Raw genomic sequence first — 27,202 nt, 5'->3', positions numbered from 1 at the left:
AGTAAGTCTTGTTATTCTAACATCACTAAAGTCTGCAACCCTGTCCTACCTTCCCTGAGTTCTGGTGTTTTAATGTTTAGTATTGATTCGGGTTGTTTTCCTGAACAGGATGCAAAGGTGATTTCTTTCCTGGGTCCTTGTCCAGATAGATTTGAAGCATGAAGCCATAGACAAAAGGTGGTAGGTGAAAAGGGTGGAAATTTATTGGAAGCAAGTACACTCTCCCTTGTAGGTAGGGGGTCCCAAAGAGGTAACCCACAAAGCCCCCTTTTTCTAAGGCTTATAAATGCTGTGGTTCTTTAATGCTCTCTTCATGCTCCCTTCTAATTGGACCCCTTCCCCACTTTATGATCCTATCTCTTCTAATTGGTCACACTTTTTGCAGAATATCAGCTTCAAAGCCCAAAACCCACGTGGTGCCTCCCTCTTTCTCTCCCCCTTACCTTGTAACATTTCTCTTAACTCCTGTGAAAACCTGTTTCCCTCTTTCTGCCATTTGTTGGCATTTCTCTATCCTCTGTGAAAGTAGGTTTCCTTTTCCCCATACTCTGTGATGTTTCCTTATCTTCTATGAATGTATGTCTTCCTCTCCCCTTATCGTGTGGTACCTTTTTACTCTCTGTGAATGTATGCCTTCTGGCAGCTCCAAGCCCTCTTTCCTCCCCCATGGGTCCTCTTTGTTCCTAAGACTTCCTAAACCTGCCTATTTTATCCCTAAAACTCCTTTCAGTATGAGACATGTTATATCCTTTCCTTGAGTTCCTTTGATGCTCACATTATCTAGAAATTGCTCTTACTCTTAATAAAAGGGGTCAAGGCAAAGACATTGACTTTTTGTAAGTCAAATACAAGTTTCAGCATAATACTCTGCCTTAATTTCAACACTACCTAAAGTTACCCAGAAGAGCTAAATTACTAGATAGGATACCAGAATATCAAAAAGAGGAGTGTAATTACATAAAGTAAAAATTAAAAAAAAAAAGAAGAATTAGAGAATTAGAAATATTTTCTCCTCCGGTACAGACTCAGTCATCTGGAATGGATTTGACTTCAGATGAGCCTTAGGGTGTCCCAGTACATAACCATTGAAATCTCCTTGTAAGCTCATTTAAGGGGCAGACATTATGACTTTTAAATATGGATAAATTCTTTCACATTTTTATTTTTTTGCCATTTTATGTGTATTTTAGTTTGGAAGGAAAGCAAGAGCAATTAAAAGCTAATATGCTTCCATTATTAGTTAACATCTTTTTATTATTCTACATCTCAAGACATAATTTAGGAATTCTCCATAGATTATTTTATTGATTCATGGAATGAACATTATATAATTTCAAGACATTAAAAGGAACAAGGTGTTCCACAAAAATAAATGTTCTCAGGTAAATGATCATCAAGAAATTAAGCTCCAACATGTTCACTGAAATTGTGAAATTAACATTCAATTAAGCTATAAAAAAGGTTATGCATACCTTTTGTTTTAAGGTTGCAGCCAACCTTCCAGGATCTTACGAGTGTATAAATAAAACCCCGTGTGTTTCTTTCTTATCTAGCCTCTTCCTCCAGCTTAAAAGAAGACTGTTTCAAGGGAGAAAGGTATGCCTGGTGCCAGCCCAGAAAATCCACAGTTGTCCCCCATAAAACTACAAATTCAGAGAGATAATGCTGAAAAGGGAGAGGACACTTTGGGAAACAACACTCCCTCAGCCTTCTCTCTACACCCAGGAGAGATGCATTGCCCACACCCCTTCCCCTGGTCATTTTGTTCTGTTTTCACTCACCTCCTTGATAAAAATCCCTGGCCTGCACTGAGAGGGTCAGATGGGTTTGTGAGGACTAGGAAAAATCTCCCTATCTTCCCAGGGTGCAAGCACTCAGATAAACCAGTTTCCTTTTACCAGCACCTGTCTCATGAGTTTGGTTTTCATTGCAGCAGGCAGCAGAATCCAGATTTGCTTACAAAGTTATTGATAAAGAAAGGTTAAAATTATTTAAAAATACCCGTTTTCCACATTGCTTAAACCCAGATCAAAATTCAATGTTTTCTCAAAGGGCAATTGAAGGAATCAGTGCTATTTTTACTATTTCATCATGTTGTTTTCTTTTCTAGCTGCATCTAAAAATCTCCAGGATTTAATATTGATCACAGGCCTTAGAATGTAAGACCTTTTCATTTGACAGGGCAGCAGTCTTCAACGACTACTATTATGTGATTGTTATGCTTTTGTTATCAGTGGGATATCCTCTGTGTCCCCACCCGTTACTGGTGGAAGTGGTTTCTTGATTTGCTGTAGGAATGGGAATTTCCTGAGGTCCCCACGGGAGGATGAGTTAGTGTAGAAAGCTTTATTTCCGTGCAATTAAACCCCTGGGTTTCCAACATCCTGTTTCCCTCTGTCCAGCCATGGGAAAAGTCTCATTTTATCTTCAGCAAGGCTAAGATCAAAGCCATCCCCAGAGCCTCTCTTCCATATTTGCACAGCCCAGTTCAGCATCTGGCTAACTTAGCTTGTGTTCCAGCTGCAGTCCATTGCATGCAGGGTCTACATGCAGCATCTTGTGCCACATGGCTATGGAGGGAAGCCATGAGTGTGGGTCACTGAGCAAGCGAGAAACAGGAGCATGGGGAGAATGAGAGAAAAAGAATTCCTTTGTCTGGTGATTATGTAGTCCCAAATTTTACGGGCATGCATTGGGATCCACTCCCTTCAGCCAATTGTCATTTTTCTGATAGGCAAGCACCTTTCCAACTTCTTTGCACATGCACTTGTTTTCCCCTTTGGTAGACCCCTTTCCCAGTGATCTGTGGGGAATGGTGTCCCTGGGGAGGGAGAAGTTGCAGCTTCCAGCTGAAGCTGCCCAGATGCCCATGCTTACAATGTCTGGCCTCCCCTTTGCTCCTTTCCTATTATCAACATTAGCCAGCTGGTTACGACCAGTAACACTTTCACTGCAGTTTCATTGACTTTACATTCTAAAGGCGAGGGAGCCACGCTGGAGTGGCTCAGTTGGTTGAGTGTTATCCTGTGCACTTAAAGGGGGCCAGTTCAATTTCCAGTCAGGGTACATACCTGGGTTGCAGGTTCAATCCTCCGTCATGACAAGTAAGGAAGGGAACTAATCTATGTTTCTCTCTTGGATCAATATTTCTCTCTCACATCAATGTTTCTCTCTCTATCCCTCCCTCTTTCTCTTCCTCTCTCTAAGCATGTCCTTGGATGAGGATTAAAAAAACAACAACAAAAAGATACAAAAATATAGAGAATAATGGTGAGATAAAACATCTAACTCCATGGAAACCTCTTTGAAATATTAGTTCATCCCTTTATGAATCCTTCAGAGCAAAGATGAAATAAATGCTTCCATTTATAGCATATTTTCATTTACTGAATTTGACAAAGCCTGCACTATAAATTGATATTGGGGAAACTAGCTAAATGCTATTGAAAAGTGCAGTTTTTCCTGGCTATAATTTTACTGAGATTTGAATTTGGAACTGTAAATACTTACTTATTATTTGAATTGAGCAGGATTTCCCCCAGGCAAATAGTAATTGTCTTAATAAAGTTTTTTAAATATATGATTAAAAAGGACAGGCTGAAAATTAAAATACTGTATCTACTCAAATCTATAATAATAAAAGTTATTATACTAATTAGACCAGACAGCCGAACAACCTTCTGGACGTCATTCTGGATGTCCTTCCGGACGAAGCTGCGACAGTGGGGGCAGAGTGGTTAGGGGCGATCAGGCAGGCAGGCAAGTGAGCAGTTAGGAGCCAGCAGTCCTGGATTGTGAGAGGGATGTCTGATGGGTCCCAAATTGCAAGAGGGTGCAGGCCAGCTGAGGGAAACCCCCCACCCCATGCATGAATTTCGTGCACTGGGCCTCTAGTTTTTAATAATTAGCTATAGGCCTAGAGGGTATAAATTAAAAGTAGTAATAATTTTAATTAACTGATTAGATAGTAAAACTTCAAGAATGAATACCTTATTTCACAAGATTTGATATTGTCACTTAAATTCACTATACTATGTGCAAAATTAACTAGTAATATTCATGTAATTTTGTGATTGTTCTTTATTTTTCTTTACTAATATATACTAAACTAAAAGTAATAGAAAAGCAAGTAGAGGTCTCCAAAAAAGAACGAGAAATCAGAAAAAAAATCATAATTAGGCTTATAAAATAAAAACATTTATGCACATAGCTTTAGAGTAGAATTACTTGGGGAGTTTTAAATTTTGCTCATATTTTCCTCTGAAAATTCTGATATATTTGGTCTAGGGTAGGACAAATGTCTTCTTAAAACTCCTCAGGCGATTTTAAATGTGCCTATTGTTGATAAATGTGAGGATTTACCATATTAATAAAAATTGTTCTGGTATTATACCATTTTAACATGAAAAAGTAATTAATTTCGCCCTGGTTGGGTGCAGCTCAATTAGTTGGAGAATCGTCCTGTACACCAATAGGGTGTGGGTTCAATTCCTGATCAGGGCACATACCGGGGTTGGGGGTTTGATCTTTGGTCAGGGTACACACAGGAGGCAACCAATCTATGTTTCTCTCTCATGTCGATGTTTCTCTCTCTCTCTCCTTTCCCCTCTCAATTAAAAAAAAAAAAAGTAATTTCAGTGATATTTAGTAATAATAACAATAATCAAGAGGAGCTCATTTACTAGTAAATAAAGCTATATTAAGAGAATGCATCTAACTAGAAAACTGTAATATCTCTAGTTTACAAATAGAGTGATGAACTGAGTCTACCTAAAATAAAGAAAATCTTGCGTATTTTAATATTTCCATGTAAGTGTGACACTTTCATGATAGAATATAAACAATTTCTGTGTGAATTTTTATTTTTCCATAGCATCATTTTCTTAAAGTGTTAAAGAGAGAAACATTGGCAATTCATGATTCTCTCTAAAATTTCAGGGTAAGTTTATGTTTCTCCTGTCACCTCATATAATTTTTTATTTTAAAAAGAAGTTTTCCCAGCCAGCATGGCTCAGTGGTTGAGCGTCGACCTGTGAACCAGGAGGTCTCGGGTTTGATTCCCGGTCAGGGCACATGCCTGGGTTGCAGGCTCGATCCCCAGTGTGGGATCGAGGCATCCAATCAATGATTCTCTCTCATCATAGTTGTTTCTATCTCTCCCTCCCACTCCCTTCTTCTCTGAAGTCAATAAAAGTATATATTTAAAAAAATTTAAGAGCCCTAACCAGTTTTGCTCAGTGGATAGAGTGTTGGCCTGCAGACTGAAGGGTCCCGGGTTCAATTCCGGTCAAGGGCATGTACTTTGGTTGCGAGCACATCCCCAGTAGGGGGTGTGCAGGAGGCGGCTGATCGATGTTTCTCTCTCATCAATATTTCTGACTCTCTATCTCTCTCCCTTCCTCTCTGTAAAAAAATCAATAAAATATATTTTAAAAAAAGTTAAGAAACTAACAACATTTTAAATCAAAAGTCACATTTATAGTAAATTCAAGTCTTGTAAGCAAACATGCAATGATTAAAGTACAAAAAAACAATTTTCAGATCAAATATATTTAAATTAATTTTAATAAGTACAAAAAGATAATGTTTAGCATTAATTTGCATGTGATTAATCAGGAATTTTTAAACAGCAAGCATAATGACACATTCAATAAAGGTCAAATTATCTTACATACATAAAAAGTAGTGACTTTTCTCAATTACAACAAGGTCACAAATTACAAATATTATTAGCTCCTAAATGATTTCCTCAATCCAGAAAACCTAACATACAAGGATACTGTTACCCTAAAATTTTCAAGTTTTACCTAATGTGAATATTTAATGTTTACAATTTGAACTTTATCATGCATTCTTTATGCATATAATTTTTTTATCAACTTGTAGCAAGGAAAAAATATTTTAGTCTTTTTTGTTTTGCTTTGTTTTTCAAATTTAGCAACAAATATGAAGCTTTTTATAGTTTCCATGTATGCCACCTCTAAGAAAAATATTTCCTAATAGTCACATTCCTCAGTTTGGAGCACACCAAACCAGATTATAGCTGTTCAAAAAAATCTTGAAAAAATTTGGATACCAACAAACTTGAAATCAACTCTGGAGCAGGCACCCAAGATCAACAAACAAAGACTTACTCATAGATGGTAAAGTTTAATTCATGAATATTGTAGCTCAAAGTTCAATTTCCCTTAGACCTTTCTAATCACACATTAAACTTCTTTACACATTATGCTGGGTATAAAACACAAGTGCTTCCACTACTGTGTTCAGTATTTTAAATATAAATTAATTGTGAATAAATCCATGAGGCATTATCCCTAAAGTACTAGTAATTCTATTTAACTACTTTGTTTTGCTTTCCAGGACCAATCGTTTGCACAAATACACTTTGTTGGAGGTACTCATTTATCCAGGCAGCATGTTGTGGTAAAGTTAGTCTTCTGAAACAAAGCATGAAAAACTCCAATTTTCACACCAACTAAGCGAATCCAACACTTAGATTCCCTGCACTGGTATTTATTTTTGGTCAGTTTAGGCTTCCTTCTATTTATAGTAATTTGCAAGAAATTGTTTGATGAAATCAACACGTAATATTTGAAGTCCTGTGAATTTAAATGTCATGAAACCCTCAATATGATAAATAAAAACCACGCCAACCCCTTGCAAAACTGGCAGAAAAGAGAAGAACATAAAGAAGTGTTTCTTTTGTGTGCTTAATCAACTTTAAGCATCTTGTTATACATTATAAGTACATATGGATCAAAACAGAAAAATGCAGTGTATTCCCAAACTCTAAACTGTAACCGATGTTAGTAAACAGCTATTCTCACAAAAGTAGATTCTTGGTTGCTGTGCAGTTCAGTTTTAGTTTTGCTTGATTTTACTGTGTAGAAAGCAGATAGTGGCCTTCCTTTTGGATTGATGCTCCCCAAAATATATGAATATAACATTGAGTTGAAGCAAAGAAAAATACAGCTTTTTTTACTTTGCCTGAAATATGTGTTAGAGTGGCATGTTGGTGTACTATACAGACAGTTTAAGTTTCCACACCTTTAAGAATCACAGGGATTACGGTAGTTGTGAGGACTGGATGAGTAATGTATGTAAAAGGTCCGGAACTTTGGCTAGCATGCAATGATAGCATATGCCTTTAGATAAACTCTCTATAATAATATGCTTAGAACTGTTTCAATTTAAAAAGGTGTGCAACTAACCAGTAGTGCATGTAGATGACTTGCTATTTGCAAATGAACAACCAGATGTTTAACTTAATGGAAACCTCCGCTGAGAAACTTAGAGTTAAAAGATTTTTTCTATTATAATTTATAAGCAGAATTGTGATATCATGGTTAATTTAATGGCTCAAAAGAACCAAATAGAAGTATATCAGAAAAAAAGGATATTCTTTTATAAGAAGGATATTTCTAGCCATTTCTATAGCTCGACTAAATTCCAATTAATGTTTGTTACAGATCTATTTAAAAAGCTAATCTATTGGCTAAGTGAACTGATAGTTTAATTAGAGCTACATTTGTGATTGGATTCATTAATAAAATAAATTGTTTATATTTCATAGGTTTGACTAAACTTCTCAAAATATTTTATAACTGGGAAATACATGCACACACATACACACACATGCACACGCACACACATACTTATAATCAAAGTTAAGACCTAAATGTTTTTTTGGGCTACTGCTCTAAACTGAAACATAAATCTGTTGTTCATATTTACTGGCAATATTAATTGATGTAATGTATTAAATACAACATAGAGGGAATGATCTGAAGTGGGGTATATAATTAGGTATATAAAAAATGCTCTCTATATAAAACAAAAATAGATTATTTCAACTAAATAAAATTGAGAACAGTGGTCTAAATAAGTTGGAAAGTTAAGAATTTTAAAGAAATAACATGATATAAAATTCTTATAAGAAGTAGTTATTGAATAATTTATTGAATGTCACCTTCCCCAAATGCCTTTTCCATGAACTTGATTTATTTCAGTGTTTTAATCATGGTGCATACCTTGATACAATCATGACTGTTAGGTATTTCAATATATACTTATGTATGTATGATTTCTCCTCTTTATGAGGAAGTTAAAAAGAGAAAATGCTTCATATAGTTTAATTAGTAACAACTCATTATTCTGGCAGCTTTCTCTCTTCTTGTTTTAGAGACCCTAAATTTTCTTTGATAAAACTATGTGTGCTTAAATGGAAAATATTAGTATTTTATACAATGTTGATAAAACAAGATTATAAATATTAAAAATATTTATTAAATAGTGAATTTAATTTTTTAAAGCATGCATAGAAGAAGCAAATACCATAATTTGTCTTTTCCATGTCATTATTAGTGATTTGGATACAATGCCTTGGATTCCTAAGCAGATGGTCAAAACTGCATCATTTGCAATTTAATTTTTATGATTATGTATATTTTAGATTAATAAAAGGGAAGCCCAAGGTGCCTATGCAACCTCAATTAAAAGGAAAATAAATGCAATGGAGGGTAGCAATGGGTCAGCTCATGGTTCCTTTGAAATTCTGAATATTTTTATATGGAAAAAAAATCAGGCAATTGCTTCAAAATATGCTGATAAATGTAGAAATGCCAGAAGGCTATTACCAGAAGCAACCTGCGTAACAAACCTACCAATATGACCTCAGATTTTAAATTAAGCAATAAACATTTTAGTGATTCACAGGCACTAGTTGAAAAAAATTCTTAATAGATACCTGAAGAACCATGACTTTGCAGGAGGTGACCTAAGCTACTCCCCTTGTCCTCCCACTAGAATGATGAGAGACCATGCCGAAGTCCACTCTCCACTGAATCCACAGAGCTTGGGTGTCCATTGGAATCTATGATATCAGAGCAGAATTCTGTTCCCTTGGCCAGGAATATAAAAAGAGCCACATCATAAACATGTAAAAAATATGAGTGAAAGAAGGGCTTCTTGTGTTCTTTTTAAGTAAAATATGAACCATTTAAGCAAATGTGGCTCAAGGGGATCAGTTATCCAAACCTGAGATAAATTCAAAATACAGAGATCCCTGAAAAGACTACTAAATATTGATTGCCACTTAAAAATCACTGAAGGTTAAAAAAACATTAAATGGTTATATTAATTCCATTTTTATATTTAAAAAACATAAGAGCATGGAAAGGAGAAAAGAGAAAAACTGTTACCATCTTAGCACACCAGTGATCTCATAGGCAATTAAGCAACTCTCAGTGCTAAATTGATTTCTATGTTTCATTTAGTCGTTTATTTTAAGTCTTTATAAGAATGAGATGCAGTTTACTTTTTAACTCAGTTCTGTGGATGTGATGTGAGTGGTAGTAACAGCTTTCCCACTGCATAACACATAGTAGGAGGTAAAAAGTATTTGTTGAGCAATTAGCTGAATCAGAGCAGTAGCTATACAAAAATGAGATTTTATTTCTATACATGTACATGTATTTGCCTACATTTTGTACATTCTATAACCCTTTACATAAACGTACAACTACATAAAATAAGCGTAATATTATGAACCAAAGAGAACACATACTATATATAAAATGTTTCCCCCCCAAATAGTCATTTTAATATGTCACTTCTAATTTGTATTTTAAAGTGGTTTATGGAAGACAGAATAACTGTGAAGACTATGGTTTTACAATTTAAAGTCCTTTTTCCATGGAGCAACCTCCTTCTCTCCAGCAAGATCAAAGGCCCTCTTTGGTTTATCTAAACTTTGAAAGATTATGGAATTTATGAAAAATTCACTGAAGTTAGAGAAATAATAGGAATTCCTGACCATAAAATTTAAACTGCCAGTATGTCATCCGGCTCAAATAAGATTTTAACAATTAAAACTAAAAATCAAATAATAATTATAACTTTTCTGGTCAATCTACAATTAATTTTAATAAAAGGGGTGCCATCAAATGTACTCTCAATCCTTTGCTGAAGGTGTAGACGAGTCTTTTCTTTCATCCTACAGAAACTGCTATTTACATATCTACATATTTTTAAATTTGTGATTTATAGTCAGACATTAAAGGGCCAATGCAGAACTTATAAGGACAATATTGGCATATCATACAAAGCATTTTTATTGCTTGCTTTCAACACTGTGGACATTCTTGGACTATTGCACACTTCCCTAAACTACATAGAAGAGTTATGCTATATTTAAATGTGGAAGAAAACAGAATATCTTTCATTTCAATGTATACATAAAGTGCACATTTTAAAACTATTTAGATAAAAAATAAGTTGTTACTGAAATGGGATTAAAGAACTACATTTATTGACTCATCTAATAATTTTATTAACGACTAGAGGCCCAATGCATGAAATTTATGCAAGAGTAGGCCTTCCTTCCTCCGGCTGCCAGCACCAGCTTCCCCCCTCTGGCACCCAGGACCCCGGCTTCCCTTGCAGCCCCGGCTTCATCCAGAAGGTCGTCCAGAAGGATGTCCAGTCTAATTAGCATATAATGCTTTTATTATTATAGATGATAGATTATTTTTTGTGAGTGAATTTTTACTGTCAAGGCTGTCTTCAGGGTGAATTCTGTTAAAAAGATTTATTTGTGACCTTGGTAATAAGATAACCATGCAAAGCACATAAGAAAAATCACACTAAAACAAAGAAAATAAAAAACATTTTAGACTAGGTAAAGGAATAGCAATTTTTGTGACTTTGCTTACTTCAATAAGATAATCATTTTATTGATTTTATGAATGTACCTATTTATGCACTATTCTGAAATACTGTACAAAATTGCAAGAAATGCCACTATTTGACTACTGATGTTGCTATAAAAACACCATCATATCTACTAGTAAAAGTCAACTAATAACTGCTAATGTATATGTGAATCAAAAGGATTTTAAGTTTGCCAAAAACATTGAATCCAGGCATAAGACACAATTGTTACCTTCTACTAACATTTTTGAGGGGCATAAAGAGCATTTTTAAATATTAGAAGAAAAATAAAATTCATCCATAAAGAATTCTATAAAGTAGAAAATTTTAGTTTTTAATTTAGTTACTTGTTTGTGTATGTGTTCTAAGTTAGCTAATTGTGTGTGTGTGATGTTTGTGCATACGAATTAATTTGCAATCTTGGTGATGCTTTGAAGTTGCAGTTTAAAAATGTTCAACTCTTACCAAAACCTCTCCTGGTATACAAAGCTGTTGTAAATTTGAGTCAGTGAAATTTAAAGTTGCAATTTACAAAAGCAGATTTACGTTAATTCTTATCTGAAAGTGCTGCTTTCAAGACAGAAAAATGTGCCAACTCACTGCCCTTTCCATTGTAATTAGTGGCTTCTGAGTCCTGATGAAAAGAAGCCTTAAGGCAGAATTTGCAGTAAACAGGAAAGAAGAGAATCACATACGTGTTCACCTACATATCTATATTCCGTGACACCTAAGAGTTCTCAGTGGTGGGAGTTTTGGGCACAATTTTCTACTCCAAAATGAAAGTTGCTCCCACAGCAGCCAAACTGGGTGCTTTTTCCAGTCTCCAGCACCAAGAAAATTGAGCTGATCAATTTCAATACAACACATACCTGGAAAGAGTAAGACACATTTCCTTTTACTTTTTTCAAACAATTTAAGATAGATTCCAATGATTAAAATGACCATACGGATTTCAATTATTACTTTCAAATAAACACTGATGCTAAAAATGTAATGACCCTGGCATTCTGATAGTCACTAAATTCTAGGCATAACTGACATCCAGATAGGTGTTACTCGTAGTTATTTGGGCGTGTCATGCAATAGTATGTACATGGCTATAGATACTATGGAGAGCAATTAGAAGCTGATGTCAAATCTCTAGTGTTCCTTCTAATGTGTACTAAGCTTCCAATTATGCTAGGAGGGATTTTGACCACCCAGGAAGGGACTGAAGTTGCTGATAGGAGGTTCTGTTATTCAGAAGAATTGATCCTGGAATTACAATGTTATCCTACACTAGAGTTAGGCAACAGTAGAAAAACACTCCTATATAAGACCCAAGACAAAAAAAAAAAAAAAAAAAAAAGTTCATAAAGTGTGGTAGAGGGTCTCCAGTTCCATCGCTGTTACAAGAGGAAATAAATCAGGTTGTCTGAAATCCACCTTAAGCCATATCCTAGGGTAAGTCATGATTTGGGCATGAGGTACTTTCTGCCTACGCATTAGCAAATCCGTGCCTCCTTTCAAAGGTGTACTGTTAAGCTATATCGCTATATACATACTGTACATGTTGGTTCACCAATTAGCAGTTATTAGTCAGACTGTACAGAGCAAAACAAACCGAGCTTAATGGTGCTATGCATCCCAAAGTTAACCTGTGCCTCCATTCAAGGACGGACCCCTAAGACAGGTTCCCTGTTTAAATAGGTAGCCCAGTAAACCAAATTAAATGTGCCAAACAAAACGGGGAAAACTATTCTAGACATTCTGTCAATTTTGCTAACACTGTTGAAGGTTTTCTTGGCTTCAGCTGGCTTGTTTTCCGGCTTCTTGTTGGGTTCTGGCGTGGCGGCGCTCTTGGAGATGGTGGAGAGAACTGGGTCTTTTGAAAGGTTCGGGGCGTAATTGGCAACAGCCACTGCGTAGGCGTTGTTCTGTATCATGACCGAGGCTTTCTCTTTTTTCTATTGAAAAACACAAGAATTAACAGAATGTGGGATGAGTCTGCTTCTTAACACGTTCCAAACTTCAGTTCAGATTGTGAAGTATTTTGATACACATCATTATCCACCAGAAATAAAGAATTTATGGAAATAAAAGAAGTTTATAAAGTCCTAAAACCATGATGGTGAGGATACCCTCACAATAAGATCAGTGGTACCATTTTCCTGAAGAGCCATTTTTTGCTCCCGTGGAAACAATAAAATACAACTGTAATACGTGACACAACACTTTTGACTATTATAAGGAACTCAAATATTTGTTGAATGAGTGAGTGAGTGAATAAGTGAAATGCAAAAATATTTTAACGAGGGGAGTGATAATCTGTAATGAATGATTTCAGATTCTGAATAAAGAAATTTAATTTCTTTAACTTGATAGCAGGATTTCCTCCCTTCATGTCACACTCAAACAGCAATGCTTTACTCGGATGGCAAAAAATTTTAACCATATACAGATGGCAGTGTAATAAACACTAAAAACATAAGGAGGAAGATGAAATACACACTTTTTATTTTATTTTTGCCAGCTTATCCACAACCTGCTTCTCCTTATAATCCCCAGTTCAGCTCTCATAACTCTAGTCGGGGTCACTGTTATCCCCTGCCTGGGTGAGTGGACATTCCCGTGTGCTCTCCCAGCCCGGCTTGACCTTGTCCAACCATTAGACACACTCTAGCCACAGGGATTTTTTTAAAAGACATACTTTGGATCATGTCACTCTTCTGCTTAAATCCCTTTGGTATTATATCTTGGAACTTGGAGTAAAATCAACACTTCTTACCAAGGCTTCTTTCTTTTGCTTGTTATATACCACCCCACTAAAATAGCTTCAGTTTTCAGAATATTTCCTTGTTTGGTGCCTCTGGCCCTGCTACTTCCGCAGCCTGGAATTCCTTCCATTCATCCTGATTTTCACATGATCCATTCCCTCTCCAACGTGGATCTTGGCTGAAATGTCATTTCCTCAGAAAGGCATTCCTTAACTACTCTGTCTAACGGAGTCCTTGTTCCCAGGTAAGCTCTTTCATCACACTCAGCTTATTTTATCCCCATCATGGTATTTTTCAAAACGTGTAAATTCCTTCTTTAGTCGTGCGATTATTTTATTGGCACATAATATGTAGCTGAATTAATGAAGCCAGAAAAATATCAAAAGTGTTTACCAGCACTTTTATATTAATATAAATGTACTATTAGTTATTAACATGCAAATAAAATGGAGCAATGAATTATACAAAATAGTGAATAGTGTAAATCAACAGACTTAGAGGACCAACTGGCCTAGAACAGGATCAGTTCATTTGAATTAAAAATTCTCAAAATATTTGCGTAAAATAAGATCGGAAAAAGCCACTGAAAAGCCAGGAGGTTCTGAAAACAGGATTGGACTTTCTGTCCTTCACTGGCACCCGGCTTTTCCCTCTCCTTTTCCCCTGATGAGACATCCTTCCAGGACAGGCTGGAGTAGGACAGAAAATGGGGTGAGGGATTACTCTTTGTATCTTTATACGCAGTGAGAAGATAGCCTTTCTTCAGTAGTGACACTTGTTGTTACCGTGTTACAAAGGGACAGTGACGGTGAGTTGATAGCTAACACTTTTCCAGCGCTATGATGTGTCAGGTTGAATGATAAGCCTAGGTGTCATCGGTGACAAACTTCACTACTGGGTAAGAAGTAACTTCTGCTATTAACCCCATGTTATAAATTCAGAGAGGTTTCGTGACACAACCAGGTCTCGCGTTTATTAAATGGATGAAAAAGCACACAAACTTAGATGTGTGTGACTTCTAACCTCTGATTTAAACACTATGCAATGTGAGTTTCATTCTGAGGAAGGTGTCTGAAACTTGGGAGTACTTGTTACTAAAATAGTCCAATTTATGTTACTGGGTCAATTTTCTTAAAAGGACTCTTAACCCACAAAGTATGTAACATATAGTGGTTATATTATTTCAACTCTACCTAAGCATCATTTAAAATGATATCACATTTCACTTATAGAGAATTGGGGCCTTGAGAATATTTCTTAACATCTCCCTTCTTCAGCTTCTAGTTTGATTAAAATGGAGGTAATTATACCAAATCCATATTGAACTGTTGTGAGAATCAAATGAACTAATATAAGTATTTGAATCACAGTGAAATACATCGTATTTAGTGGGGAGTAGTGAGAGTCAGAATTCAATTACAAGCTAGATAATAATTACTGGCATGTAAGATGTATAGAAAATGTACTTTATATTTCTGGAGAAAAACATAAGCACTGTACAAAGGAGCTCAAGGAAGGTTTGGTGGAAGGGGGACATTTAAGTTGGGCTAGGAATTACGGTGTACGGTTTAGACTTTAGACAAAGAAACATAACAGATTAATGTTGTCTGCTACAAGGGGAGCTACAGACAGAACTCTATACTAACTCTTACCAGCACCCTCTCTGCCCCACTTCAGTTGTAAGTAACCGCACAGGTGATACTGAAAATATGTAACAAACTCTGGAGCAGAGGCACTAACAAATCAGAACCTCAGAATCCTTACTCATTGTTTCACTAGCCCTCTCCGCCTACATAGCCCACAAGTTTTTAAAACATGAAATATCCGGAAATGAATTAAGGTTACTTTCATTGCCAAGCTAAATCTATATACCCTTCTGTATTCCCTAACCTGCGAATAACACCTCAAGAAAGACAGGAAGAGTAATCAGCCCACATGGGTCCCCTATGTCAAGTACATTTTACCCAGACTCAGCTCAGAATCACATCTGTTAAAACACGAATTAGTCCCCTTTAAATGTGCTTCCACTTTACCCTCATGCTTGTCTCTATATGGCATGTATTTGTCACATCTTCTTTTTCTCCTTCCACTTGACTGCAAGCTCCTTGAAGGCATAGTCCAGGCGTCCTCAAACTACGGCCCGCAGGCCACATGCAGCCCGCCGAGGACATTTATCCGGCCCGCCGGGTGCCGCTGCCTGTCCTGCTTAGCAGCCGACTCGTCCCAGGCCCGCAGTGCGCATAGGAATTTGTTCATAGTTGTTTTTTTTAAACTATAGTCCGGCCTTCCAACGGTCTGAGGGACAGTGAACTGGCCCCCTGTTTAAAAAGTCTGAGGACCCCTGGTAGACTGCAATGCAGAGCTCCTAGCAGGCTCCAAAAATGTTTGCTTAATGGTAAATGAGTGCCAGGTACTAGAATGATTACTCTGATTTTATGTACATACATATGCATAGAATATGTACAAACATTAGGTTTTTGTAGAATATAATCATTTCATTAGATTAATAGAAACAGATTTCAATAGTTTATTCTATAATTCTATTATGTAATTCTCCTGAAATTTCTCAATTTCATCATCTATAGATGTAGGAGACTGGGAAATCAAGAAATAAGCTCAACTGTAAAACAATGTTTGTGGAAGTTGTTTTACTGGCGATTGAAACTCATATAAGGGAGAAGGGGGATAATATGGCTTATGAACAAAATCAGTAAATGATGTATTTATTTACACTAGTTGGGGACAATGTAAATTATGTCACTATAAAAGTTGATGTTGCTATTAAAGTGGAATGAAAATGAAATATAACCAAAATTAATTAAATTCTGTTTTTAAAATGATGTTTTATAGAATTCAGAATATTCTGAGCTTATTACTTTACTGGAGTTCTGAATATATATTTAAAAACTCAAGTCTAGAAATTTTCTGATTACAGAAATCTAAATGTCTTACACCAGAGTGGCTAACCAAGCTTGGCTTCCTTATAGTACTAGGTAAAATAATGTGTTAATAGCTTCAGCAATTGCTCTAGCTAAAATATAGACACCTACTGGTCTGACACATAAATAAAAAGAACCACCACATAGTTTTAGAGTTGGAAAGAATCACAGATGTGTCCCTTAGAACAAGGAGCTTTTGTAAATATAACACTACATATAATAGACTTTGGAGAAAACACCAGGTCTCCATAGTGGTAACTCTATGCTCTTTCTACATACCATGTGGCTTCTTTACAGTCATTGTGGTGACTAGAGAGCCCATTACTTGTAAAATAACAACATGCTCCCTGGCCAGACAATGGTATTAACTACCTGCTAACCCTCCTGACTAAGAAAAGTGATACTTACAGAAAATCCTTTGAAGATTATACAGTCCATCCACTTCTCTAAGTACTCTAAAGTCTTTCCTTGGATTAAATTGGGCCATGAGAAAGCTATATATTTGGACCATATTAGCTTAGATCCTTGAAGAATTGCCTTCACTGAGTTGTATGTTAATGTAATGCCTTCAGTTTTTATTGAAGGGGACTACAAGAAACATCAATATGAAATTAATTACTGCGTTTATTGGAAAAATGTTGACATTACTACTTGCAACAGTACCCAGTTTCCCCTGATATAAAACCCATATTATGTTGTTTTAAAAAGAGAATTCAGTGTAGGATAATCTTTATTTTTCTGAGGGAATTGATGCTTCCATTTTTTGATGGAAAGAAATATAACTACCCACCCCGCCTCATGGTTTACTGTGGTAGCCAAGAAACTCAGAATTTGAAACTTAGTTACTCTACCTATGAACTACAGTTAATGTTTTGGCCCAAATGGTGGACAAATTGATAGTCTATTTTCCTTCATTCTGATGTCCTGCTTCTAGTTATATGTGATTTTATAATAATTTAAGTACATACATTTTTCTGGTAAACTGCCTGAAATGCTTTTGGAACAAGGCAGGATTTTTTAAAAAAATAAGAAATAAAACAATAAAAAGACTTGAAAAGTGATGTTTTCCATGAGTTGCATGAAGTGAATTGCAAAATAATGACACGCCTCATATTAGCTTGGGTATTACATTGCTATGTCTCTGCTTTAATAATTTAATATCTAGTTTATTTCCAGAGAATATGCTTTGCTTGGACAGCATAGAACCACTGGTTAAGGTTTAGAAATAGAAACCATCTCAACAGGTTAAAGTTAATTATTTAAAAATGTTATCTCAAATAAATTATGTGCTAAACAGTTTGCTAGGAAATGGCAAAGAAAATGATGAATAAAACAAAACTCTTAGAGCATGTAACCTGCTTTCAGAAACAGATTTATTTACAACAAATCTATAATTTGATGAGGTTACATAAAAGAATTTGTACAGGTCTGCAGAAACATTATGGCAATTAGATTTGTTTGGACAGTTTCAAGATTTAAGTAAAATCAGATGGATCTTATGAAATAAGTTAGAGTTCATTGGTTAGGGAAGGGAGGCAAGGGCATTTTAGCCAAGGAGATCAGCACATCTAATGTCCTGGAGATGTGTAGAAGCATGATGCCTGAGATGTATAATGGTTGGAGGAAGAATATGAGCATGGACTTTAGATTTGTGTTTAATATTGAGTCCACCATTTGTTAGATATGTGATCCTCTGCAAGTAACTTTATTTGGCTAGTCCTATATGTTCTCATTTCCAAAATGAAGATATTCCCAGGCACATGGTAGTAAGTGCCCAATTACGAACAAACATTAATTTTCTTATTATTGATCATGCATATAAATAGATGAGAAAACTATATACTTGGACCATATTAGCTCGGATGTTTGAAGAATTGCCTTCAACAATTCATTAAAAAATGAAAAATTAAACAATTTGATTTCTGGGTTAGAAAGATAATTCTGGAACTAATTTAGAGGGTGGATTTGAAGGAGATATGATTAAAGGTAATAAGGAATAAAGAGACTCAAACAAAAGAGAGATGGCAAGGGCATAGTCTATGACATATAGTTTGGAGAATTGACACCATTTAATCATTGGTTAGATGTTAAGGGAAACTTCCAAGTTGTTGGTATGTGTTACTAAGTTTTGCCATGAAATGAGGCATACATGCAAAATAGACATGGGCAGGGGAAAGATATACAAATCAATTTAGGAGATTTATTTTTGTTTGTTGTTTCTTTCATTTATAAAAGACATGTAAAGATTGAGATGTTCTATTCAAGTTCAAGCAAACAGGTTAGGTATGTGATCCTCAAAGCTAAAGGAGAGGCATAGACTACACTTATAGATAATTACTGTGGGAAGTAAGATAAAGGTGTGGTTGTCAATTTGATTTGCTAATCCATACCATATTTATTGAGCAACAAATATATACAAAGCCCTGTGCAAAGAGACAGGAATAAATCATTTATTAAAATAAGCATAGTCATTGTTATCATGAAGGAACTGAGACATGAATATGCAATTACAAATTGTGATACTCTAATGCAAAAGAAGAGGGTACTAGACACACTTACAAAGGGATCTAATTATTTGAAGGGGGAGCAAGAAATCAGGGACTTCCTGAGGACTGTCATTTGTTCTGAGGATGAATAAGGATTGTCTATTTGGGGACAGCAGATAGCTGGACAGTGTGCTTAGCGTGGCACATGTTCCTACAAATATTGTCAGTAAAACCCTTGAAGTGAGAACACATAGTAAACAGTAAAAACTAAAACAACATGACATAAAGCCAAATGATGTCTGGGGATATACAAGAGCAGATGCTAGGGAGCCTGGATCCATGCTGAACTCAGGCACAGAATCTCAAAGACTAGAATGAATAGTGGTGGCAGCCAGATTTTGAGGAAAGGAAGTTTATATTCCAAGACTCTTTTATAAAAAATATATTTTTCATTGATTTCAGAGAGGAATGGAGAGGGGGAGAGAGAGAGAAACATCACTGATAAGAGAATCATTGATCAGCTGCCTCCTGCACACCTCCTACTGGGGATCGAGCCTGCAACCCGGGCATGTGCACTTGAGCGGAATCGAACCCGGGTCCCTTCAGTCCACAGGCCGACCCTCTATCCACTGAGCCAAACTGGCTAGAGCTCCAAAACTCTTTTTAAAGAGGAAAAGAAAATGAAATGTTGTTGACTGGAGCCTGGAATGGAGTTCTGGAGTATAACAGTATTCAATGGGTTCCCCAATGGGGATCCATTGAGAAAAACGGAAAACTATTACCTGATCTGAAAACGTGAAGGTTATTGGTCCCCTTTAGTTACAGGACAATAAATAGAAAGGGAATCAGGTTGCAGTAGGTTGAAAATTAAATTGAAAGTGAGAACATAGCACTGCAAGCAATGCTTTCCAAAAGCTCAAAGGGAGAAAAAGAGGGAAGAATCTGAGGATAGGGGAATGGGTGACCCAGGCTCTGGAGTTTTATTTCTGTTTTTACGGTAAATTAAGCATAGCAAGCATCTTCACAAACAGAAAGGAAAGAGGCATTTAAAAAAGAAAATATGGCTTTGAACAAATAAGAAAAGAAAATAATAACCATGGATCAATGTTGAGAAAGGAGCAGCAAGTAAAGGGGATAAGCACTGGAGTGCAATAACTGGTCTCAGGCCAGTGGAAGAGCATTGGACATAAGGGAAGGCTCCAGAAGAACTCAGAGACTTGCATAATAGGTACTTTTATAAATGGAAGGATATAAAAATTTGGAGTTGGATCATTTGATCCCGCAATACATTTAGATGACAAGGTTTTGTTGTCTAATTTCACACCTGAGGCTAAAAGTGATGTAAAATCAAGATCACAAAACAAGGTATGTTTTGTCTTCTAATAAAAGCACTCAATGTAATTTGAATAGGAATTGAGATTTATTTAACTTTAAAGATCATCAGAGCACAATCTACATGTACACTATATTAAATACACATTTCTTATTTTTAAACACATAACATTTATATATATATGTGTGTCTCAGTGATTGTTTTCATGAGGCAAATTAATACTTGCCAGCTAACAAATTTCAAGAAGTTTTCATATACTTTGACAAGTACTTTAACGGTATTTGTTCATGATTACTGAAGCAGAGAACTTCTGCCAGTCTGATTAGAATAAAAGGACACCAATATGATCTGTAGCTTAATACTATTTCCAGAAATTTTTTCTTTTTTACTTAAAAATTAAATCTAAAGAAAGCTAAAGCAGAGGTAGACTGCACTTTTTTTTTCAGGCAGATGGTAGGCTACTCTACTTCATTTCCCTCCAGATCTAAGGACATGGTTATTTCCAATGTAGGTTTAGGAAATACCTCCCAAAATTCATTTGGACCATGAAATTGGATTGAGTACCCTTTGGTAAATTCACCAATGTAAAGTTTTGAAACTTTTCCATGAAAGGAAAGCATTCTTCTCATTGATATTGCATTGCCAGATTTAAAATCAGAAACTCATGTATTTTTATTCAACAGAAATTTCTGAAGTACCTGCACTGTGCTTGGCACTCTAGCTGTGAATGAGAAATAAAAACCAGCAATGTGCCTGATGTAATGTTCCCACTGAATTAACCTCTAATCCTGAACCTCTGAGAACTGAAATAATAGAAACTTTATTAGTTGTTTTACTGCATACTAGGTCGTAATATCAATTATTTGGACCTAGATTTGTCTTCACTATGGGTGATCTGATATGTGGGTATGTATACTTAAATCCAGTATTCAAAACTCATAGGTTATTGCATTTAAAATGCATTATTAAGAATGTGTTCTTTTGAATTAATAAGTACTTCTAGTTTCCAAGTTCAGGGGTTTAGAAAGCATATTATTTGATATGCTAAATCACAATGTCAACTTGATTGGCGCCCTCATAGCATTAAAATATAATATATCAATAAATTTCTGTATAGGATATTTATACCACAAACCACTGTTTATCATTTGTGACACACTCCCAAATAACTAACATTTTATCTTCAAAATTATGCTAGTATGAAAGTGCATATATAACTAATATAACTAAAAAGATGTAATTTCACAGATAACAATGAAAAAGCAGTATACTACATGGGGAATGAAAACATAAATCAACAATAAAATGTAATGGAAATGCTGAAATAACATGGAATAATATGGTCATAGAAATTAGGAAAACTATTTATATTGAAATAACTGGAAAAAAATTAGCAATTATGTTATTTCAAATGTAATGGAAGAGCACTTAAGTAGATATGTTACTACAAGAAATCCTCCAACTAGAACTTTTTACTCTTATTAAGAAAACTTTGTATCTCTGTGGTATATCCGAAGACTGCTATTAAGGCAGATGAATAATTATCCATAGAATAAGAAAAAAAAAACAAAACAGCTGGTATATCAATGTACAAAGCCCCCACTAGCTTCCATACTGGAAACAAACAATCCTCAAAGAAGTTAATCTTTAAAAGAAGTAACTTTCTCTTATAGACTACATGAGCAACTTAAAATTTCTAGACATTCCAGCACCTACCCACTTATTTCAGGCAACATGGGAGAGGGAACAATAATGCAAGCAACAGAAATGCGGGTAGGTGCAGAGTAGTAACTCAATCCACTGATAGGGCCTGAAATCCTATAGTAGCTCAAGGTAATACCCATTTTTCTTCCCAAATCTCTTTATTATGAATCACTGTGGTGTCAAGAGAGTCAACTTAACAATCAGACAGATTTGGGTTCAAGTATTCTTTTTCACTACTTGTGTGAGCTCTGGAAAGTAAGTAACTTCATTAAACCTCGGCTTCTTTATCAGAGGAAAAAAATGTTAATTAAAAAGAGACTCTAGTTATACAGTTGATGTGAAGATTATACGATAGAGCTTATGTAGAAAACCAGCACAAGTTCCTGATACAGAGTCAGAGCTAACCAGATGCTAGGGAGAGGCTCTATCAGAAGTATTACTACTATAAGCACTCATAAAGGATTTCAGGCAAGAGCACACTTTAAATAAGTCTGTATGACATATATATATATGGTATATTTATAAGCTATATCTGCCAGGTATTCTCTTAATCATGGTGAGAAGGAAGTTCTCACTTACCTTGTCATTTACTACACTCTTCCCATCCCAAGCCCATCCTCTTTTGGTGAAGTAATTAACAGTTGCAAATTCAATTAGGGCAGAGAACACAAATGCATAGCAAACAGCAATAAACCAGTCCATGGCAGTAGCATAAGCCACTTTGGGGAGAGAATTCCGAGCACTGATGCTTAAAGTTGTCATTGTTAGAACAGTTGTTACACCTGCAGAAGGAAAAATAGAAACCAGAAACATCAACAGATTCTAGCTGGGAAGCATTATAATTAGTTTTTGTTTTCCAAAGCAACTTTCAGGGCCACATTTTTTCACTGTAAAAAAAAAATGAAACAAACAAACAAGGACAACAACAACAAAAAAAAACCACTGGAAGCGATGACCCTGAAATGCTTTGTTCATTTTTGGTTGTCTCTGTCCCTTGTTCTCTTCTTCAGTACAGCTGAGGGTGAAAGGACTGGTGAGTCTGCAGTAGCATTTCCTATGAGGAAAAGTCACCACTTTAAATTGACCTACTATCCATTAATGTTAATTTTTTTTTTAAATCCCACATCAAGTCTCAAATTGATTTGTTCATCCTTTATTTGAACTATGCTAGGCAGGGGACCAACCCTCCTCACCGATGATTACAATGGAACTGCGAGGAAGTTCTTCCTTCTAAGTATGGCTGCCTATGTATGAAGTTAATTCTAGATTGGCATGGCATCGGAAGGACATAACTTCTTTCATAATGAAGTTTAAGATCTATCGAAAATAAAACAAGCAACTAAACCAAAACCTTGTAAAATGTAAACTACTACTCTTAAAAAATACTTTACATTTCTTTTTGTTTAGATAATAACCTTGTTCCCCTTGTGCACTGTCGGTGGTCATTTTAAGCCAATAACACACCACAGGAATTCAGGATGAATCTGCAGTGTTTCACCATATTCAAATCTTCCCCATCTCGGAATTGTATATGTATTTTTCACCTGATGTTGGAAACTTGACAATGGAATTGCTAACACTGATGTAAGTTTTTTCCTCCCTCCCTCCCTCCCTTCCTTTTTCTCTTTTCACTGGAATGGTAAGATTCTCAGAAGCCAGCATCTCTGACTGCTAGCTCAGCTCAGCCTGGCCCCACTGCACTGCGGACAGAGCTGGGCGTTAAATAAAGGGGTACACTTACCTGGGACATGCACAAACCTCCACATGCCTGTCTCCCAACAATGGACATTTTCCTATACCTGAAGGCCTTCATAAATGTATGTTCCCCAAACATTTCTTTAACAGACTGTTTCTTCCCTTATCACTTCTGTGTGACTGCTATAAGGCAATGCTTTCGAAGATGTTTAAGTCTCTTTTTCAGTAAAATAAAAGGCAAGTATCTAAAGGTGCTTTCAGCACTAAAATTCAATGCATATATGTGAACAATGTATAACCGTTCCCCGTACACAGGCAATATCTAACATCAAGCTTTTTAAATATTCTGTTGTTATTCTGTAGTATTTCTTATTTCAAGGTGTAGGTGTCAAAAACCGCAACTCATGGTAGCTGAGCAAATAGTGTCAAACTAAAGGAATGACAGATATTAGGTGCAGACCTGCACTTAAAGGAGAAAATCAAACCAGGGGCAGTGATTTCAGCATAGAGACGGACACTGTGGATGCCACGGCCAGATACCCAACTTCTCATTTTGTGACCTTGGGGAGATGCCCTAGCCTCTTTGTAAAGTGGGGGTTACGAATAGTGTTTCCCTTAGTGTTGTTAGAGCAACGATGAGCTACTGCATATAAAGCAGCGTCTCTATTTTAAAAAGAAACCTCAGTGCATGTGTCAAAATAAAAATCACCCTGAAAGCAATGTCAAAACAGATTTAAGTCAAAAATTAAAATGAAATCCTCCTTCAGTTCTTTATCCCCATAGAATGCTTGTGTGGGAGTATTGGTAGCTGGAGTATGGGGTGCAAGTTAGGAAGAAGTCTTAGGCACAAAAAATGCAACAGAACAGAAATGTGAAATTGTTGGCTACCACCTGCTGGTTACTGCTGGAAATGGCAGAAACAGCAGGCATGCTAATAACATGTGGGGGTTTTCTCCCTTTAGCCTAATGAACAAAGAAACAAAACCTCCCTTCTAAATAATAATAACAACAACAACGATAAAATAACATTTACAAATACAGTATAGATGCACTATGAAACGCTGCATTTTTTTTTTACTTTATTTTTAAGGGTGTGATGTTAATTCATAACTGTACTACATCTGAATGGTAAAAATGGTGAAGAGACAGAAACTAGAACTTGTGTTAGAGACAGAAACTAGAACTTGGATAACATATCTTTGTCATAAGACCTAATGAACTCAAACTTCACTCATTTAAAATGTGTGAGACTTTAGAAACAGCCTATATGATCTAGAAGAAAATGTTTGAAAGGGTAATTATAGTGTGGATCATACTATGCGGGATTACACTTTTTTTTTCTGTTTGCTTTACCTGAATATGTCAGGGATTTTAATAAATTCAAAATGCATACCCCTTTCCCCAAATTATGTTCTTCCTGAAGTCCTTTTCCCAGAGAAAAGCCCCTGCAATCTAAATGAAGCCATTTTCATTCTCCAGGCTGAGGTTGCGTGACATGTGTTACTTATCTGTCTGTTTCCTCTACCTAGAATCTTTTCCTTGTCACTCCTTCCCCCTTTTTATTTAGCTAACTTCAATTCCCCCTCTAAATAAATTACTGGGTACCTACCAGAGGCCAGGGGCATTCTAGGCACTGGGAACACACCAGCGAGCAAAACAGTTAAGATCCCTGCACCAAAGTGGTGCACAGTCTGCTAATGCTGTGGTACACGCACAGCTCAGTTTGTTCCTTCTGCGGGATGTCTACCCTAAAGGCTCCTGTGACCTGGCCTTGTGCATACCACTATCAGATCATGTCCATTTTGTTGTTGTTGCTGTTAATCCTCACCCAAGGATATTTTCCCCATTGATATTTAGAGGGGGTGGAAGGGAGAGAGAGAAACATTGATGTTAGAGAGACACATCCATTGGTTGCCTCCCACATGTGCCCCGGCTGGGGCCAGAGATGGACCTGCAACCCTGTACATGTCTTTGACAAGGAATTGAACCCCGAGACCCTTTGGTGCAGGGGTGGGCAAACTTTTTGACTCGAGGGCCACAATGGGTTCTTAAACTGGACCGGAGGGCTGGAACAAAAGCATGGATGGAGTGTTTGTGTGAACTAATATAAATTCAAAGTAAAGGAGCGGAGGGGAGAGCAAGAGAACCCTCCGCTCTTTCGGCTCCGCGGGCCGGATAGAACAGCCGAACGGGCCAGATCTGGCCCACGGGCCGTAGTTTGCCCACGGCTGCTTTGGTGTGTGGGCCTTATGCTCTAACCACCGAACACACCCGTCAAGGGAAATCATGTCCATTTTGAATTTTCTGTTGGGTTGCATAACTGTATACTCCCATCAACGATGTGGATTATAGCCTCAGTGCCTTCTTCTCCCCAAATTACAAAAGAACCATAGTAGCAGGTTAAATGCCATTGGAAAGGTTTTAAATCAATTATGAAATATATACTGGAATTACTCTCCCAGCGTAATTGGTAACCACTGACATAGTAGGATAATTGCAAGAATTCTCCTTCATTTATAAAGCGAGCGTGCATTATTCTGTCCCTAATCTGTGCTGGACTCTGTAGAACTATGAGTGGAAAAGTGAGTAAAACCAAGTAAGCTAAGACATATGCTTGAAAAACAAAAAACGCACAATGTAAACTAACATCACAACCGGGTAGTGTTGATGGTGAACCGTAATCAGGTGAGCTAACTAGACTTCCATGTTGGGTTAGGCTTCCCTCAGGAAATAAGGGGAGAGTTCTTCCGAGGGGTCACCAGACAGGAGGAAATAACTAGACTTAGAAAAGAACATGCATGGAAGCCCAGGGACATGGGGAATGTGGCATTTCAGAGGAGCAGAAAGAGGCTTGCAAGGTAGGAAGGTAGCAGATAAGGGTTTCATGGAAGATGAGGCCAAAGGTGAGGCCGGAACCAGACTCTAAGAGCCTGTTACACGGTATCGAGGTGAGATCATTTGTTTTCAAGAGCAGAGGGAAACCATTACATACAGAGTTCATTTCAAACAGGGTAGTGACATATTCAGAGTTTCTTGTTTAAAAGATTACTTTGGCTGTTCTTCCTCTGTTGTTAAGGTGATGTGTTGTCGTTTTTCTTCTCTTGTTTTTCTAACATTTTCTTTTTGCTTTTGCTTTACTGCATTTTGAATATGATATTCATGATTTCTTACCTGGATGATACCAATTACCGCTTAACTCTGCATCACTCATACCATTTCAATTTATTTTCACAATATTCTCCATAATAGTTTTCCCTAAACTCAATGCATCCATTTACCCTCTTGCTAAAACACCCTGCAAGCAGTTTCCATGGTTTTGGCATAGGATGTAAACCTGTACATGACCTGGCCCCTGTCTATCCGGCCACCCTTACATACAAATGATCCCCGTGCCTGATATTCACCAGTCCGTGATTTGTTGTTCTCCATATGCTCCACGTTGCTTTTGATAATTTTGTGTCTTCTGCTTAGAACATTATGCTAATTTGCTAGGCTTGACTTGATGCTTCTTACCTTTGGGCTTTTCTGACTTCCTCAGATATAACTGCTTTTTTCTTTTGTCCTTAGCTTATTTTG

General features: G+C 36.5%; 1 protein-coding gene across 1 annotated transcript in view; it reads right to left on the bottom strand.

Moving 5' to 3' along the window:
* Positions 1-9,437: 9,437 nt before the first annotated feature.
* GABRA2 (gamma-aminobutyric acid type A receptor subunit alpha2) overlaps positions 9,438-27,202 on the bottom strand; it is a 104,634-nt gene continuing 86,869 nt past the window's right edge. The window contains exons 9-10 of the mRNA XM_080642530.1: positions 22,511-22,713; positions 9,438-12,659 (exon numbers count right to left, since the gene is read on the bottom strand). Coding sequence (XP_080498656.1) covers positions 12,363-12,659; positions 22,511-22,713 — 500 coding nt within the window. The 3' untranslated portion in view covers positions 9,438-12,362. The remainder of the gene's footprint in view (positions 12,660-22,510; positions 22,714-27,202) is intronic.

The sequence above is a fragment of the Plecotus auritus genome, assembly GCF_963455305.1.
Source record: "Plecotus auritus genome assembly, chromosome: 1".
Classification (NCBI taxonomy): Eukaryota; Metazoa; Chordata; class Mammalia; order Chiroptera; family Vespertilionidae; genus Plecotus; species Plecotus auritus.
Note: the sequence above shows the minus strand (reverse complement) of the source record. Positions and strands in the feature narration are given on the sequence as shown.